The sequence below is a fragment of the Acomys minous genome, assembly GCF_964271855.1.
Source record: "Acomys minous genome assembly, chromosome: 20".
In the NCBI taxonomy this organism is placed as follows: Eukaryota; Metazoa; Chordata; class Mammalia; order Rodentia; family Muridae; genus Acomys; species Acomys minous.
The window spans coordinates 13644658-13664654 of NC_140502.1; the positions used below are offsets into that span (position 1 = coordinate 13644658).

A 19997-nucleotide genomic window follows, 5' to 3' on the forward strand; every position below is an offset into this window, starting at 1 on the left:
TTATTTTGGGGAGGGCATGTGCACCCTAACACTGGATACACGTGTAGAGGTTAGAAGATACGTTTTGAGAGATGGTTCTCTTCTTTCACCATGTGTGACCTTTACTGTCTTTACTCATTGATCTTGTTGCAAAGCACCTTGACCTGCTGAGAAGTCTTGATGGCCCTCATCTTGTAGTGTGTGTGTGTTTTTTTAGTTAATGATTGAAGTTAAAACAGCTGGACACAATCAAACAACGATACAAGTGGTCATAGAATTTAACACAGGTATACTTGGGATTATCTATCTTTCAACATGTATCAACTTACTTTTCAAAGGATGGATGTTTTCATTTGTTGTTTCTTTGTTTTGTTTTGTGAGACAGGAGTTCTCTGTGTAGCCTTGGCTGTCCTGGACTCCTTTTCAGACCAGACTGGCCATGAACTCACACTGATCCACCTGCTTTGCCTCTCTGAATGCTGGGATTAAAGGCATGGGCCACCACACACAGATCAAAGAATAAAGGTAAAACCATTTTATGCATACACCATGTTGTTTTCATGAAGTTCTTTGTTGATGGACATGTGGAATGCTTGATTTTTGTTGTTTTGGGTGATGTTTTGTGGATGTTAATAAGGAGGTATCTCTTCAAGACATTGATTTTAATTCTTTTGTATTCATATGAAGAAATTGAATTGGTGGATGACATAGAAATTTCTTTCATAAGAAAAAGTATTTTATCTCCTTAGGGCATATACACTATAAGTACTTCTTTTGTCTGGTATTTATAAAAGCAACACAATTAATAAAGCAATAAAATAATTTAACAAGTTAGTAATAAATAATCTGTTATTTATTATTTTATCATTATTGGTTAATTTACTGAATGACTTATTAATTTGTTAATATTGAATGAATTGATTAAAATAAATTAATGAATGAATAAGTCTAGAAAATGCATTTCTTTTAGGAATAAAATTATTACAATTTAAAATGTGACCTATTAAGTAAAGAGGAAGGGACATTTATGGCATGCTTTTGAAGGAGAACTTCTGAGGTACAAACAAAGTTGTTTTCCACAAATTATTCTATGCAGAATGTAACAGCATAGACACTGTATCCCTAAAAAAATAAGAATTACAAAATGTCATTATTCTACAACTTGATATACTGACTTAAAATACATATAGAAAGAGTAGTAATGTAGCTCCATGGTAGAGAGCTTGACTTTTATGACTGAGATTCTGGGTTCAATCCAAGTCCTTCCAAAATAATAAAATTCCCATTGAAGACAAGTAACACAATGACAACTATAGTCATTTTAAGTATTGCATGTAAGTTTGCAAGAGTGCATTGAGTATAAGAACCGTCTTTTCAAATGACAAGATTGAATATAAAACCATGCTGCATTTTGGTTAGTTTAAAAAATTTTTAAACTACCATACACGATATGATATTTTCAAACAAATCTATTTTTATTCTCCTCTTCCCCAGTGTTTCTCCAATATCCCAACACCTCCTAATTCCTCTCTATATCCTTTATAATCCTTTTCATATTTATGCTATGTTTGCTCTATTACCCCACTTTTGATTTCTCAACACCATTTTTTTCTTTTTTTTTCACTGAAGAATTTTTATTTTTTAAAATATATTTTATTAATTTATTCATATTACATCTCAATTGTTATCCCATGGCTTCTTTTTTTTTATGTCCATTCTTGTTTCAAAGTTATCACTTTCTCTCTGCTTACATTTATATGGACATATCCCTGTTTGATGAAAAACATGTAATTATTGTTTTCCATGTTTTTGCTTTTATATCACCATGCTGAATTCTGTACAAGTCCATCTAACTATTGAATATTTTTCAGTATTTTATTTACCTTATAGAACAAAATCCCACTGTGTAGAGAGATTATATTTTTCCATTATCTTCAGATGAACCTCAAGGTTGTACATCATTTCTTTGATATTGTGAACAAAGATTATCATAAATGAATGTGCAGGTATCTCTGTGCTAGGATATAATGTCATTTTGGGTATATGTCCAGAAATTATATAGCTGTGCTATATGGTAATTTTATTCTTAATTTCTTGAGTATTTATATTTTCCTCTCTAATAAATGTAATACTTTGCCTAACCCTACCACCAGTGTAGAGTGGTTACTTTCCCCACATCATTGTCAGAATTTGTTATTGTTCATTGTCTTGGTGACAGTAATTCTAAGATGTGAAAAGCAATATCAAAGCGTTTGTCATTTTCTTTTCCTGAAAAGTTATTTAAGGTGAGTATTTTTTAAAAAAGTATTTGCTGCACATTTGTTTTTCTGCTTTAAAGAAGTCTCTGCCCATTTAATTAACCTGTGTGGTGACTGGAAAGTTTGTGTAGAAGCAGTTTAATCTTTATTTTCATTTATACATTTTAGGTACTGAGCTCCCAATTGAAGTTCAGAACTCAGTGTTTTTCTCCTATTCTGCAGGTTATATCTTGACTCCACAGTTACTTTCCCTTAAAGTGCAGAAAGCTTTGAATGTCACACGTTTCCACTCATTAATCCACGGTGCATTGTCTGTGATATTGAGTCCTCTTTCCTCTACCTCTACCTTTTATTATTAACATTCTCCTCTTAGAGTTTCCAACATTTCAGCTTTTGAATTATTTAACATTATTTTTTGTGTACGGGTGCAAAGTAAGGGGACATAATTTAATCCTGTTTCTCTGCCGGTGATTGTCCAATTTACACACAGTCATTCATTATTAGAATTTCTGTCCAGCAAGTCCTATGAAACATTCAAGAAAAAAAAATGACTCTGATTTTTCAAATTCTTCCTAAGAACTGAAGAAATCTAGAAACTTTGTTTATCCTCCTTACTCAAAAGTGGCCATTCCCTAAATGACTTTGGATCCTTGCACATCCCCCAGATCCTTGTAACACTATATTTGGAACTAGGTAATGACTGATCAGTTTTTTTTAAAAGAGAAACAATACTAATTTGAACAGTTGCTACGACATTTTACATTTCTTTATAGTCTGCACAAGGGTTATTATTTCACTATATTCTCAGCAGATTTAAGTTCTGCTTTTATTTGTTAATTTCCTTTGATTAATACCTGTTTATAAATATGTGATGATATCTCATTATAACTTTGATTGCATCAGCTCATTGTATTCCGGTAATTGTTGGTAATATTGATCCTAACTTTGTATACATTTTGGATGTCTGAATTGTTTAAAGAAAATTTACCCAAGACATGAACCCATATCTCATTTGTTTTATGTTTTAGTTTGTTCTCAAACATACTTTCAAATATTTTTGGTAGGATATAGGGATCAGAGTTTGAGAGAGTGTACTGCTGTTACTTGGGATCTGGGGTCAGAACATACAGCCAATCAGTGGATCACAATTATCTACAAATCCAACTCTAGCAGAGCCCAACACTCTTGCCCACACTGGTACTCACACTCACGTGCAAACACAAACATAACTAAAACAAAGTAAAACATAATTTAAAACAAAATAATTACTGAATGAAGTATGCTTTTCATATCCTAAGTATTTACTTACTCACTCTCAACACTATTTTCAAATATTTTCTGTTGTTAATTCTCTTTCTTGTATATTTAAGGAATAAAGAAACGCTTTGAAAATTCTTTCTTTGAAAAGTGACTTCAAATGTGAGGCACCAGAGTACGTGAGAAAGTCATATCCCACTCTCCACTCTACTGTGGAGAATGTCCTGTCCATTGGCTAGATCTGGGTAGGGGTTTAAAGTTTACGGCCTGTATTGTCCTTGGCTGGTGCCTTAATTTGAGTGGGACCCCTGGGCCCAAATCTGCCTATCATAATGTTCTACTTGTAGGTTTCTAGGACCCTCTGGATCCTTCTACTTTGCCATTCTCCCATGCTTCTCTCACCTAGATTCCCAATAGGAGGGGGAGACCTGGTGGCACTCAGAGGAAGGACAGCAGGTTACCAAGAAGAGACTTGATACCCTATGAGCATATACAGGGGGAGGAGGTCCCATTCAGGAACAGTCATAGGGGAGGGGAATAAGAGGAAAATGGGAGGATACAAGGGACGGGATAACCATTGAGATGTAACAAGAATAAATTAATAAAAAAAGATTGTAAAAAAAAAAAAGAAAAGTGACTTCAAATAATTGTGGTTGGTTAATATCAGCAAAACCATTAATTATTTTTTGGTGGTTTTTGGAGGCGGGGATTTAGTTTGTTGCAGAATTGCATGATCTGGATCCAACTCTGCAGATCAGGTTAGTTTCAAATTCATAATCTGTCTGTTTCAGCCTCTTGATTGCTATGTTGAAGTGGATGGGAAACCTTGTCCTGTGAGCATGTTACTTTTCAGTAAACATATCCAAAACTTTCCATTTAAGTGGTAACGAATATTTAATTTAATAAAGAACAAATCTTTAGACAGTCTTTTTGAATGGGGGGGGGACCTCTATAAACTCTAGAAAGTGTTAAATATATTATTTTAGCTAACACCGTGAAATAATGCAAAGTGATAATGTGTTTCAAGGGTTTCATAACCATAATATATATATATTTTATATTTTCAATAGGAAGGAAAATGGCTTTTGAAAATATTGCAATGGGAACTTTTTTCTTGTCCCAGATTACAGTTGGAATGCTCGGCAATTCCTCAGTACTGTTTCATTATGTTGTCCTGATATCCACTGGAAAGCACCTAATGCCCAAAGATCTGATTATGAAACATTTGACTTTTGCCAACTGCCTGTCTCTCATCGCAAGAGGCATTCCACAGACATTGTCAGATTATGGATTTAAAGATTTCCTAGATGATATCGGGTGTAAACTGGTCGTGTATATTTTCCGAATAACAAGGGGGATGTCCCTGTATGCCATGTGCCTACTGAGCTGCTTCCAAGCAATCACAATCAGCCCCAGGAATTCCAGGTGGATGAACCTTAAACATGGAGCCACCAAGTACATCGGTCCCTCCTGCTCCCTCGGCTGGCTTGTGAACCTGCTTCTAAACATCATGACTCTAGCAAGAGTGTCAGGCCCCCGTTACAAGGAAAATGTCACCGACAGGATGAGCTATGAGTACTGTTCATGGTCTACATCGGGTAATTTAGCAACGGCAGCATACATGTTCTTACTCTGTTTCTCTGATGGGATGTGTCTGGGTCTCATGCTTTGCTCAAGTGTCTCCATGGTGACCGTCCTCTACAGACATAAGAGACAGGTCAAGTATATCCACAGTGCTCAGCACGCTCTAAAAGTGTCACCCGCAGACAGAGCGACACAAACTGTCCTCGTCCTGGTGTGCACGTTTGTCATGTCTTATTCATTCTCTTCCATTATGGTCATCTTTACTACCTACTCCAAATATCCAATGCTATGGCGAGTTAGTTTATTTACATTTCTAGAAATATGCTTTCCCATATTTTGTCCCTTTGTTCTCATCAGCAAAATGAAGTCTAGTTTTAGTCTTTACTTTTTCCCCTTCTTTCATAGAAGATAGCTTTCTCTCAGTATAATATGAGCCCTGGGTCATCTGTCTCTTCTTATGTATTGGTATTCTATTTTATCTATTTTATTTGTTGTACAATGCTACGACTGCAGTTAGAAAATATCAGGCTTTGTTTTATGTAGTGATTAGTACTCAATTACCTGTTATCATAACATTTTTTTACAAAGCTTCCTATAGAAAAATTATCAAATATTCAAATATCTGATTAACACACTTACAAATCGTTATGTGAAATTAGGTAAAATACAGGTAAGTAAGAGAAAATACACAAGACTAAACGTTTTGTGATGGCTCCAGAACATGCGCACGTGCGCCCGTGCGCGCGCGCGCACGTGTGTGTGTGTGTGTGTGTGTGTGTGTGTGTGTGTGTATGTGTATGTTCTGTGCATGTGCAAAACATCATTTTTATTTTATATGAATGAGTAATTTTCTTGTATGTACCTGTTGTACCACATGGACGCAGCATCTGCAGAGCTTAGAACAGGACATCCTAATCCTCAGCACTGGAGTTACATATAGGTTTGAGCCACCACTGAGGGAAACAAAACTTGAGAGCTCTGGTAGAGCAGTCCACGGTCCTAAGCACCACGCAGTCTCTTCACCTCTGAGTGTTTTTTTTATAATATTTAAAATTTTAAATTTTGTATATGTGTGTGCCTAAGCGTATGTACATGCACAGAATTCATGGCTGCTTCTCACGATGGCAAGAGCAGTGTGGCGGATCCTGTGGAACTGGGATGACACGCGGCAGTGAGCCATTCATTGTGGTTGCTGGGAACTGAATCAATTCCTCTGCAAGATCATCCCATGGTTTTAAACACCGAGCCAGTCTCCATCTCCAAGCTCACTTCTCACAGCTAGGCACTACCCTTCTCCAACCGTAAAGAAAATGTAGAAATATGGATGGAAAATGGAACCTTAAGAAAATCAGTGAGCTTCACAAAGGCCAGCATAACATTTTTTCCGTGTCAAATCAATGAAGAAAAAGGAACCAATGTAAAATATGAACTATTGAGAAGAGGAAACAATCTGTGGAGCAGGAAAGAGGCATCAGAATAAGATAATGGGGGATTAATATGAAACAAGGTCATACTGCACATGTATGAAGGTATCACAATGCAGTCCCTCACTGTGTACAATGAAGACAGAAAGAAATTAAAACTGTCACCACGTCCCTGTGGTGTCTTTGGGTTCATTTTACTTACATGACTTTCTTCATGACTCTAGCTCCTACAGGCCATGTGATGTGTCATCCATTTTCTAGCAAGTTCATAAAAAAAATACTTTAACTGTATAATTTAACCATTACACTCTTTGAATCTATTCATTTTTCTCAAAAAATGAAGGTATGGCCTCCTGCTTTTTCCTAATGAGTTACATTGCTAATATACTTTATTCATTGTGACTTTTTATCGGCATTTTTTTCCTGCAAAAAATGTGGTTATTTATAGTCTGGGGTTCCCTAGAGTATATACAGCCCAAATGCTTCCCATTGATTGTTTAAAAACTCTGTATTTTCTATGTTGTGGGAAAAAAGTTAACAAATGGAGCTTGGTGGAAAGAACTTTATATTCAGACTTTAGCATCCTTCTTAAAATGCACTCAGATAGCGTTTTCATTATGATAGGCAGATTTGGGCCCAGGGGTCCTGCTCAAACTAAGGCACCAGCCAAGGACAATATAGGCGGTAAACCTTAAACCCCTACCCAGATCTAGACAATGGACAGAACACTCTCCACAGTAGAGTGGAGAGTGGGATATGACTTTCTCACATACTCTGATGCCTCACCTTTGACCATGTCCCCTGGAGGGGGAGACCTGATGGCACTCAGAGGAAGGACAGCAGGCTACCAAGAAGAGACTTGATACCCTATGAGCATATACAGGGGGAGATAATCCCCCTCAGGAACAGTCATAGGGGAGGGGAATAAGGGGAAAAGAGGAGGGAGGAAAGAATGGGAGGATACAAGGGATGGGATAACCATTGAGATGTAACAAGAATAAATTAATAAAGGAAAAAAACTATAAAAAAATAAAAAAATAAAAAATAAATGTGACACCACCAAATCATGAATATCATGCTCAAATCTATTTAGATGGGGTGTAGCTATGCTTTTAAGTTTGTTTCATTCAAATATCCCATCATTAGCTTTATTTTTTGTTTTCCAATTTCACAACATACAACAATTTTCCACATTTTCGTCTTATTAATCTGAGCATTTTAAAGTCTTCTCTTATGTAATACTTAGCCTTAGTCTAATGCATTATCTGTAGACTTTGGGGGGGGGCAGGGAATAGTACATAAATTATCACTTGGTCATTAAGCTGTAATGTAACTGAGGATATGTTTTCTCATTTTGTTGTTTCTTCTGGTAAATAGTTTGCTTTACATAATTATAGAATCTTATCTTCACAAAATACAATTTGGATGTAAGTATACTTTAGAGAATGAAGATTGCTTTTTTGTTTTGTTTTGTTTTTGTTGTTGTTTGTTTGGTTGGTTTTGTTTTTTGGTTTTGTTTTTTGTTTTTTGTTTTGTTTTGTTTTGGTTTGGTTTTTTGAGACAGGGTCTCTCTGTGTAACCTTGGCTGTCCTGGACTCACTTTGTAGACCAGTCTGGCCTCGAACTCACAGCGATCCACCTGCTTCTGCCTCCCAAGTGCTGGGATTAAAGGTGTGCGCTGCCACGCCCAGCTGAGAATGAAGATTGCTAAATGCCACACTTAATAATGGCTTATATTATTCACAGGAATGCTTTATTTCTCTTGTGACACAAATGGAGCATTGTCCTCACTGGGAAAATGTAAAAGATGCTAGTTGATGAGATAATGTTGCTGCACAGATGTAAACACTCTTGAGCTTGAAGATTGCACAGAGGTATGTGCTGTAATGCTTTTTTCTGGTAGGGAATGTATAGGCAGTTTTATGTGATATCTTCTGTGAACAGTGGAGGGTATAAGGATCCTAGGGCACTGCGTTTGTCACCCAGGCATTCCGCCACTGGGCTGCCCATATGCACAAAAGAGAAATATTTAGTAAGAAAACATGAGAAGAATGTAGAAGATGTTTTTTTTAACATTTACAATTTATAAGCTTGGAGTGATCTCACATCACGGTATTTTTTAAAAATTCAACTATTAGAAGAACTGCTAAGTCTTCTCACGTTTTGCTGCACACGGATACTGAAATACTGCTACAAATGCGACAAATTTAGTGGAAGCATTTTTCAAAATATGCAACTGAATAAATTCTTTACCTGGAAAATACACACACACACACACACACACACACACACACACACACACACACACATACAACACACACACACACATTTAACACACACACACAAACAGACAAACACACATACACATACAATACAATACACACACACACACACACACACACCCCAGAAGTCCTATATCCTAAGAATAAGAAAGCAGAAACTTGGGAAATATAGGAAACCATTTGAGAGATGTATTATTTCTATTTGTTGTTGCTGTGACAACATATCTGACAAAGTCAATCCCAGGAAGGAATGATTTCTTTCCCTCTACATTCTGAAGTTAGCAAGGTAAGGTAGAAGCAGCGGGGGAAGATGGATTCGTGATGAGAAGAGTAACAGGTCCATGTTAATTTTGAGTTCCTACTAAGAAAGTAGAGAGATGATTATGCTCAGTTCGTGCGTGCGCGTGTGTACGTCTGTGGGGAGCTTTTAGGAGACTCTACATCTGCTTATGGAATTGTATCATCCAGGCCCAAAGATGGTCTTCTCGCTTCAGCTGAACCTCTCTGAAACACATTCATAATCATTTCAACAATGAAGTGTGACAATCAGTTCGTATTGTCTACTTGACACCCATACACATGATTTTTAACTATAATAATCAATCCTATAATAAAAGTCTATACTTTAAGTTTAAAATAACATGTTTTCCAACTTCAAAAGACCATGAATCATGGGGAGATAAATTCATACATACCATAATTGACATAATAATACAACAGAACTAACAAGGATGTATGCATATATGCACATGTGTACATACATATAAAGATATATGTGTATATGTAAACCCTCAAAGATTTATTGTCATGATATAGTTTAGTCATCTCAAAAATCTTATCATTATATGATCTCAGGAAACATGACATTACACTTCTCTGAGTATTTTTCTTCCAGGGATGCATCAAGCTTGCATTAACATGCAGAGCTGGGGTCTATGAAGCCTGAACAGGCCACCTCCTATAATCAGGCCAGATTTTCAGTGGAGGGATTGGAACACCAACTCAGCCACAGAACATTCCAACTACAATTTGTCCTGTTTACAAGATGTGCAAGAGCAAAGAAGAAGCAAAAATCGAAGATATGTCAAACCAATGGCTGGTCCAGTTTGAGACCCACGCAATGAGAAGGTGCCCACCAAAACATTGCTAACGATATTTTGTTGTACTTGCAGATAGGAGCCAAGCGTAACTGTCATCAGAGAGGATTCACCTAGCATCTGTTGAAAATGCATACAGAGACAAAAACCAGATATTAGGTTGGGCTTGGGTAAGCTTGAGGAATCAGAAAAGAAGGATTTTAGGAGTCAGAAGTGTCAAGGACACCACAAGAAAATGTATAGAACAAATCAACGTGAACTCATAAGGGCCTACAGAGACTGAACAGGAAATGGAGAGCATGCATGTGTTTAATGTAGGCCCTATATACATATGTAACAATTGTGTAAATAAGTAAATAAATAAACAAATAAATACAATTTTAAGCAGTGGATTATGGAAGGGCACAGAGTTCTCAGGAGAAACAAATGGCTGACAAATAATTTTAACAGTGTTCATCATTGTTATCCACCAGGGAATTGCACATTATTCCACACTGGGGTTTTATCTTACACCAATTAGAATGGCTAATATTAAGACAACAAATGAATCTTCTTATTGTAGAAGATGCACAAAACGCGGCTGTTGCTTCTTGAACACAGAGCAGCTGCGGTTGCCTGTGCAACACTGAACCTGTCAGTATAGAGTGGTCCAGTTTGAGACCCATTTAATGAGAAGGTGCCCACCAAAACATGGTCAGGGATAGGTGAGACATGGTGGCCCCTCCCAGTTGAGATATTTATAGGTTATGGAAACTGCAAAAGGGACTACATGACATCATTGTTAATGAATTACTCTTGTTCCAGCACATAGCCTCATAGTCATGTTTTCAGAGTCTGTCCTCTTTAAGCTCACTTGGTCACAAAGTAACAATACTAAAATAAAAAGACGTGGTAGTCATGAGGAGAAGGTGAGGGGCAGATGGGAAACCATGTGGGGGTATGTGTGTGACCATAAAGTTTTATATACATGTATAAATGATTCAAAGACTAAATTAATGCACATTAAATTTAAAGAGTAAAAACTAGGTTCCAGTACCAGCATTCTCTTCAGGCAGAACAAACTTGAAGTTGAAGTGTTTGGTTTTTTTTTTTTTTTCTTGCATAGTTAGAGATCCAAATCTCTCTAACTGAGGCCTTGCCTGGTTACAAAAGATGCCTGGTTCAAGCCTTCTGTCCTCATTTACTATGGATCTTTGCTAGGATTACTCTTGTAATTTACAAGGAGTTTCCATTGCACTAGATTGCATAGCTGTGATGACCACCATAGGCGTCTTGGCACCGTCCCTAAGCTAGGTATCTGGCAACTCCCAGAAATGGCCTCACCTAAGATTTCTATTCTGTCACCCAGACATCTCTTATGCACTCTCCTTACTCCTAATCCCGCATTTGCTCACCTTCCCATCCAACCTCCTACCAAGCTCCCTCTCTCCATCAACCTCCAAAGCCTATTTTACTCTCTATTCTGAGTGAAATTCAAGCATCCTCATTTGGGCTTTCCTTGTATCTTATGACCTTTGAATCTGTGTATTGTAGCATGGTTATCCTGGTCTTCATATCTAATATCCACTTATAAAGTGGGTATATATCATGCATGTCTTTTGGGATTTGGGACATTCAATATGATATTTCCTAGTCACACCATTTTCCTGCAAATTTCAAGATGTCCTTGTTTCAGTGGGCATATTACCACTGTTTCTTTATCCATTTTTCAGTTGAGGGACATCTAGATTGTTTCCAGTTTCTGCTGTTATGAATAAATCTGTGACCAAGTGTCCTTGTGGCACGATGGACCATCTTTGGGGTACATACCCAGGAGTGGTATAGTTGAGTCTTTAGGTAGAACTAGTCTCAATGTTCTGAGAAAGAGTCATTGATTTACAATGTGGTTGCACAAGTTCGCACTTGCACCAACAAAGGGTGGATGTTCCCCTGTCTCCACAACCTTGCCAACATGTACTCTTGCTGGAGTTTTTTATCATAGCCATTCTGAGGGGTATAAAATATAATCTCAGTATCATTTTGTTTGCATTTTCATGATGACTAAGAAGGTTGAACATTTATTTAGTGGTTCTTGGGCATTCATGATTCCTCTGTTGAGGATTCACTGTTTATTGCTGTACCCCATTTTAATTGGGTTATTTAGTTTGTTGGTGTCTAAATTATTGAGTCCTTTTTGTATTTTGGATACTATGCATCTGTCAGATGTAGGGTTGGTGAAGATCTTTTTCCATTATATTGGCTGCTATTTTGTCGTATTGACAGTTTTCCTTTGCCTTACAGAAGCTTTTCAGTTTTCTAAGGTTCCATTTATTAATTGTTGATCTTAGTACATAGGTTGTTGATGGTCTGTTCAGAAAGTTGTCTCCTGTGTCAGTGAATTTAAGGCTATTCTCCATTTTCTCTTCTACACTAAATCTATTTAGTGTATTTGGTTTTATGTTGAGATTCTTGAACCACATGCACCTGAGTTTTGTGCAAGGTGATAAATATGGGCCTATTTGTATTCTTATACATGCATATCTCCAGTTAGACCAGAACCATTTTTTCATGTTTTAGTTTTGGCTTCTTTGTCAAAAATTAAGTGTCCATATGCTGCATGGCCTTGGAATCCTCACCAAGAAGGGTGGTAGAGTCAGGGGAGCCCTCCTCTGGAAGCTGAATAGACCCAGCATTTACCTGGGAAACACAGAAGTTTATATTTTTGCAGTCAGCAATGCTCACACATCCTCTTTCCACAGACACTGCATTTAACCTCCCAATACCCAGGCACAGTGCATGCTGGGCATTGCCACAATGACAGCCAGAAAAACATCTTCCTCTTTAAAGGCCTCTTTGACTCTGTATTTATTATTTCTTTAAGAAATTTCTTTCTTTCCACTTTAACAGCCTCTGGACATCTATGCTCCCGATACAAGGGCACCCACATTTGCAAAAGCTCTGTTAATGAAGCTTAAACCACACATCGATCCCCAAACAATAATAGTGGAAGACTTCAACACCCCACTCTCACTGAAGGATAGGTCATTGAAAGAGAAACTAAGCTGAGAAATAACATTATTAACTAATGCCATGAATCAAATGGATCTAACAGATATCTATAGAACTTTTCACCCAAACAAGAAGGAATATACCTTCTTCTCTGCACTCCTTGGAACCTTCTCTAAAATTGATCACATTGTAGGTCACAAAGCAAGCCTCAACAGATACAAGAGGATTGAAATAATACCTTGTAACCTATCAGATCACCATGGTCTTAGGCTGCAATTCAACAGAAATAAAAAGCCTACACATACGTAGAAACAAACAACTCTCTGCTTAATGACACCTGGGTCAGGGAAGAAATAAAGAAAGAAATTAAGGACTTCTTGAAATTCAATGAAAATGAAAGAACAACATACCCAAATTTGTGGGATACATTGAAAGCAGTGCTGAGAGGAAAATTCATAGCACTAAGTGCCTTTAAAAAGAAATTGGAAACATCCCACATAAGCAACTTAACGACACAGCTGGAAGCCCTAGGGGAAAAAAAAGGAAGCAGAAACACCCAAGAGGAGTAGACGTCTGGAAATAATCAAACTCAGGGCTGAAATTAATAAATTAGAAACTAAGAAAACAGTCCAAAGAATCAACAAAACCAAGAGCTGTTTCTTTGAAAAAATCAACAAGATAGACAAACCATTAGCCAAACCAACTAAAAGGCAGAGAGACAGTATCCAAATCAACAAAATCAGAAATGAAAAGGGAGGCATAACAACAGACACTGAAGAAATACAAAGAATCATAAGATCCTACTTTGAAGGCATATATGCCACAAAAAATGTGAAAATCTAAGGGAAATGGACAATTTTCTTGATCAATTCCACTTGCCAAAGTTGAGTGAAGAACAGATAAACAAGCTAAATAATCCCATTTCCCTTACAGAAATAGAAGCAATCATTGAGAGTCTCCTGTAGGGGAAGGGCTACACGGCCAATGTTCAGCCATCTTGTCAGAACCTAGGTTCCTATTTCTCCAGAAGTCTGCCATTCACCAGAAACCAGCTGACCGTGTAGTAGGTCGGCAGTTAGACACCTGTTGTGGTTTATTGTAGGGGCTGGTCATTCCAGACCCCCGAGCTAATCCTTTTCCGGTGAGACTACTGATAAAATCAGATTAAGGGCCAGCAGCCTGCGAGCAGCAGTTCCGGGAGCTTTTTCCTGACTAACCAGATCCTTCACGACTTTCCTGGAATTTCTCTCTTCTGCAATCATAGCAGCTGTAAAGGTAGACACCTACCTGCTGGAGCATTCCAGAATTAGGTATCCATAGCAACCCTTGCTTACGCAAACACCCATGCCTCTGTGCCTATATAAACTCTCCCGCCGGGGTTCGACTAACACACTCAGGAGGAGAATTTTCCTGTATAGAGACAGAACACAAGACACGAAGAAGGGGGCAAGTCTGCATTCTGATCAAACCCCGTTTATTGAGAATTTTTACAGAGTTTATATAGGCACAGAGGCATGGCTATATGAAGTCTGGTTACACTTACACGGAGGTAACTCATTAATGTTGATGCTACTTTCTGCTGGGTGAAGTGTCCCTAATCTCTATATCCTGTGCAAACACAGTGCCTTATGTAGCGAGAGCTTCTCTTTGATCATTACTGTTTGTAGGGATGTTATATCTTTTTCTGTTGTATTTATTTCACCACTTATGTTCATTATAAGACCCTAAGCATCCAATCCAAAGCAAAAAAAACCAGACATTCACACAATTCTTAAGAGATTTTACCTAATTAAATAATCACATCTCTCTAAAGGACATTTTTCAATGTGCATAAGTTGTGTGTCAGTAAGAGGGAATTGTATGTACAGTTTTATTATTTTTTAGATTCTGCATAAAAACCCACCAGAAGGTTTCTCTCTCTCTTAAAGGAGGATTTCTTTAGTCATTAGCACAATAGTGGTTCAGGCACAGTCATTTTTGTTCTGCATGATAGATACACAGGAAGAAGAAATTTCTGTGATTTAAGCACCTCAAACTTGTCAGGATAATGAATGCAATTTCTGGTGAAAATCAAAAGGAGGAAATGGTCCACTGAGGAATTTGTTATTATTTTTTAGTATGTGCTTTTAAGTGAATAAATATTGTGTCTATATTTATGTATGTACACCATATGGTTTACTAGTGTCCATGGACATCCAAATAGAACTTAGGATCACTTGGGATGACTGCTAACCAGGTAGGTTCTGAGAACTCATCTGGATCCTCTACAGGAGAAAAATTGTTCTTGTCTCCAGATCTCATTCTCCAAACCCAGGGTAGTTATTTTGAGGAACATTTATTTATTTATTTATTTATTTATTTATTTATTTATTTTTGATGAACAAAAACGAAAAACAAAAAATTTCAATTACTTCAGGTTTTAGAAACAGATATATGAAAATAGAGTTTTATTAATTTTCAAAACATACATTTTAGAAAATTTGAGAATCTACCAACAACAAGATTAAACCAAGAAAGATCAGAAAACAATACTTCGGTACTAGAAGAATTGTTAAAGTTATAAACATTTTAAAATCTTCTGTAATTATATTTAGAAAGACAAATGCTAGTATAAAGAGGTGCAAAATAAGGGTTGTTCTTTTGAAATGCGTTTCTTGTGTATCTAGATTAAATTAAAGCAGAACTTCATGATAGCTCTCACTATGAGGAAGTACCCAACTTTATAACTAGTAATGTATACGCTATTTTATATGCATAAAATGCACTACTCTACAACATGAAAGTTAACAAAGAGGACACATACAACACAGATGAATTAAAATCTTGACCTGGAGGTTGTGATGTACACAAAATTATGACATCTCCATTCTCCCATACACCTTTATAATTGGAAATTTTTTTAATGAAAATAAGGACTTGACCACACCAACATATTCTTTTTTTTTTTTTTTTTTTTTTGGTTTTTCGAGACAGGGTCTCTCTGTAGCCTTGGCTGTCCTGGACTCACTTTGTCGACCAGGCTGGCCTCGAACTCACAGTGATCCGCCCTCCTCTGCCTCCCGAGTGCTGGGATTAAAGGCGTGCGCCACCACGCCCGGCTCACACCAACATATTCTTGAGGAGAAGGTTTCTGCCGTAGATATGAAGGAGAGAACAGCCAGAGGCCTGTGGAAAAGTCGAGAGCACAGAGAGAACGTAGGGCGGTCACATGGCTGGCACACTAAAGCAAAGCATGAGGGGAAAAATAGAGGAAGATCAAGAAAAGAAGGGAAGATGGAGGAGAAAGTGCCAAGGGAGTGAGGAGGACAAAGTTCTATGAGAAAAACCAAGAGAATGAGAACCCTAAAAAGAATAAGAAAGAGGGGGAGGAGGAGGAGGAGGAGCGGGAGCAGGAGGAGGAGAAGGAAGAGAGGAGGAGGAGAAAGAAGAGGAGAAGAAGGAGGAGGAGGAGGAGGAGGAGAATGAGAAGGAGAAGCAAAAGGAGATGGCTTGGATAGTGCTAAAATGAGCCAGGACTCTGTAAGTAAGTGGTCCTTGCAATGGTGTGAGTATCAGAAAGATAGCATCTTCTCTCTGACATGTTAATATACACCTACGTTAGACATTTGTCCTGAGATTCATTGGAAACAAACAGTTTTGAGATGCTGAAACTCTCTAGGATGCTGTGTGATAGGGAAAGATGCTCTAGGGGCAAGGCCAGGCAACTTTTTCGTACTTAATTGCAAATAATCTGTTTCTTCTGCCTGACTCTCTGCCGTGCCCTCCCTCCTGATTCTTAATTGCTTCCTTGGTGTTGTTTAAGTAATATGCCATCTTTTATGGTGTTTTTTATTTTGGTTCTGACAGGAACTCAGGACCAAGGTGTTTAAATGTAACTTTATATCCTTATGGAGATGCCATCACCATGGATGTACAGCTGAGCTTAAAATTACCAGCCTTCTGGGAAAGAATACAAGGAGATCATGAACCTTTAAGTGAGGGAGAACGTTTCACAACCGTTTCAGCAGCAACTCACTTCTTATGGCCTCAGCCACCACAATGTTGTCATTCAGCACTGAGGTGAGTTATGAGAGCATAGCAGCAGTAAGGGCTAAAACCATTAGACAGCACATTTTCAAGAAGCCTCACTTGTGCTCTCGGATTCGTGTTACTTTCTTCCCAAGTGTTTCTCTTAACTGTACATAAAGCATATATTAAGAATGTCTTTCGCCGGGCGTGGTGGCGCACGCCTTTAATCCCAGCACTCGGGAGGCAGAGGCAGGTGGATCACTGTGAGTTCGAGGCCAGCCTGGTCTACAAAGTGAGTCCAGGATGGCCAAGGCTACACAGAGAAACCCTGTCTCGAAAAACCAAAAAAAAAAAAAAAAAAAAAGAATGTCTTTCAACATTAATGAAAGCAAGCAAGAAAGAACAGGAAGATGATAGGATGCAAGTGTCTAGGAAAGAAAGAAGGAAAGAAAGAAAGAAAGAAAGAAAGAAAGAAAGAAGGAAGGAAAGAAAGAAATCTAAAAAGAACTTAAGGCATAGATAGAATAGGGATGAGAGACTCAGATATTGTTTAGGAAGTGGGGACTTGCATGGGCTTTTGGATGAAATTGGGGTATTTTCAACTCATAACCATGTACATTCTCTTCATCCCTTCATACGCTGTGTGAACCCTGCTCCTCACATCAGCTGCTGTTTAATCTGTCTTATCAGAAATAACTCCTGATTTTCTTCTTTCCTTCCTTTGCTTAGACTCTGCGTCTGTGTTTCCTCTTTGTCTCCATCTCCATTTTCCTCATCCTCTCTCTTTCTCCTTTTGCATGTATCTTGCTAGTTTTTTGTTTTTGTTTTTGTTTTTTGTTTTTTGATTCTTCATTTTTCCTTTACTGATGAAACTGGAGACCACGCCCATGGCCTTGCAACAGCTAAACAAGCCATGAGATGCGGCCCCATCTTGTCCTCAATAGCTTCAAGTGTTTTTGTTCCTTTTGTTTACTCTACTCATCAACTTACGTACTTCAGTAATATGCTACTGATTTTGTGTCTAAGGATTTGGATTCAAACAAGGGGTTGAAGACAATACTGATACTTAGAAAGTTAAACTTATTTATCAGTGATGGAATTACAGACTGATTTTCCCATTAGGAAAAATAAACACTATGGGCGTGCCAAGGTTAAAAGTTAAATTGAATGAATAGAAATAAAGATTAAATGCATTTTAGAAGTAAGTTTTATTTCTTGGTACTTCAGAAATACGGCAGACGTTTTCTTGCTTATTACTATATTTCACTGCATATACTTAAAATTGTTCGTTATGTGGTTCCAGCACACATGTTATCTGCAAGAACATACACAAAAATGTTCTTTTTATGCAAAGCCTGTCATCTTCCGCAATGTAGATACAGGTATGTTTGGCTTTCTCTATTCCTATGGTGGTAGTCAGTGTTTAGAGTTTCAGAAGCTCTCATGTGTCTGCCTGGCGTCAGGGGTTGCTGCTAATAAGTGATACCCAAGCTAAAACGAAAACCAAGCTCTACCATATTATACACCATTCAAATGGTTTTTACACTTCCTTCTAGGAAAAAAATGCAAACTCCTCACTGGGATTCTTAAGTTGATATCAGTACCTGATGAGAACATATCAGTTTTGAGCTTAGTTGACTGCGATCATCATAGCCCTGTACCGTACAATGTAACCAGAACTTCTCATGTATTTAAAAAACCTTTACATGTAAGATTAGAGTGATTCTCAACTGCAAACTTTCATTGTGTTAACCACGGTGGGCATATAGTTCAGTCATGTAAAAAAAAAAGAACAATAATACTAATATTCTGAACCTTTTCCACAGAGCACGCCTACACTCTGTGTCCTTGAAATAATAATAATATACTACCTCAAGCTGTGCGTATCGTCATTCTATTGTTTTTATTTGCATTACATGATTCATTTATTGATATTGAGGGCAGGCGTACCCAGGAAATCACATGTGTCTGGAGGGTAGAAACTACATTTTGGGATATGAGTCTCTCCTTCCATGATGTGGATCCTGGAATGAGCCTCGGGAATTGGACTAGACAGGAGGTACCTTTACTTGCTAAGCGGTCTTGCTGGCCCTCGTCACCGTCGTTTCTGTGTACGTGGAGCTGATCATTGTAGTTACACCAGCTAGAGAGAGTCATACAGCAATGTGACTGGTCACAGCACTTAACAAAGGGTCTCCTGCAGACCTCTACATTCTAAGTGGGCCACGTTATTTTTTAAAGGGTAAATACTATATCATTGTTGCGTGCACAAATTTGTTATTATGTTGTTTGTTTGCTTGTTTGTTGGTTGGTTGGTATTCAAATTGTTTTGGAGGGGAGTGGATGTACGGAAGTATTTTATCTGTAAGGTTTTTTGAAAGGTTCTATTGTCTAAGTGACTAATGTGGCACCTCTTCAACCCCCTGATTTTGATTCTTTTTTTCCCTCATACTAAGAAGTGGAATTGGTGGGTCAAATAGAAATTCCTCCTATTATTATATGCATAGGACATCTACACCATGAGGACTTCTATCAGAAATGTATTTGTAATATCAACAAATTAATAAAGTATAAATAAAAGTTCTTAACAGTTGCATTGATTTTAGGAGAAAATTATTACAAATTCAAATAGATCCAATCAAGAAAAGAGCAATGTACGTTTATGTTATATTCTTTAAAGAAATCTCCAGGGACTCATACAAGACCCATTTCAATGCACAAAACGACAACACAGCCACTGTATCACCAAAAGTAAGAATTACAAATATCATTTGTCTACAACGTGTAATACTGAAATAAAATCCATATAAAAAGTCCAGGATCAAAGCACCCATGTCAGAGTGATCATCTTTGAAACCTGAGATTCTGAGTTCAATCCCCAGGCCTTCGAGTATAGTAAAATTCTTACAGAAAAGAAATCAGATATAATGTCAATGACAATTGTTATATTTTTGTAAGTTGTTAAATTTTCATTAACTATAATTCAAGAGCAAAATTTATTATGATATCATAATTTTTTAAAAAAAATTTGGTATGTTTAAAAAAGTTTAAGTAGCACACACATGTTATATTCTATTATGACGTTGTCAAACAAATTTAGTTTTCATCTTTCTCTTACAT

General features: G+C 37.4%; 1 protein-coding gene across 1 annotated transcript; it reads left to right on the forward strand.

Moving 5' to 3' along the window:
- Positions 1-4560: 4560 nt before the first annotated feature.
- On the forward strand, positions 4561-5490 carry LOC311591082 (vomeronasal type-1 receptor 4-like; the record flags this gene model as incomplete). Its single annotated transcript, XM_084770451.1, has 1 exon — positions 4561-5490. The coding sequence occupies exon 1, from the start codon at positions 4573-4575 to the stop codon at positions 5488-5490; it is 918 nt and encodes a 305-aa protein (XP_084626577.1). The 5' UTR covers positions 4561-4572.
- Positions 5491-19997: the final 14507 nt, after the last annotated feature.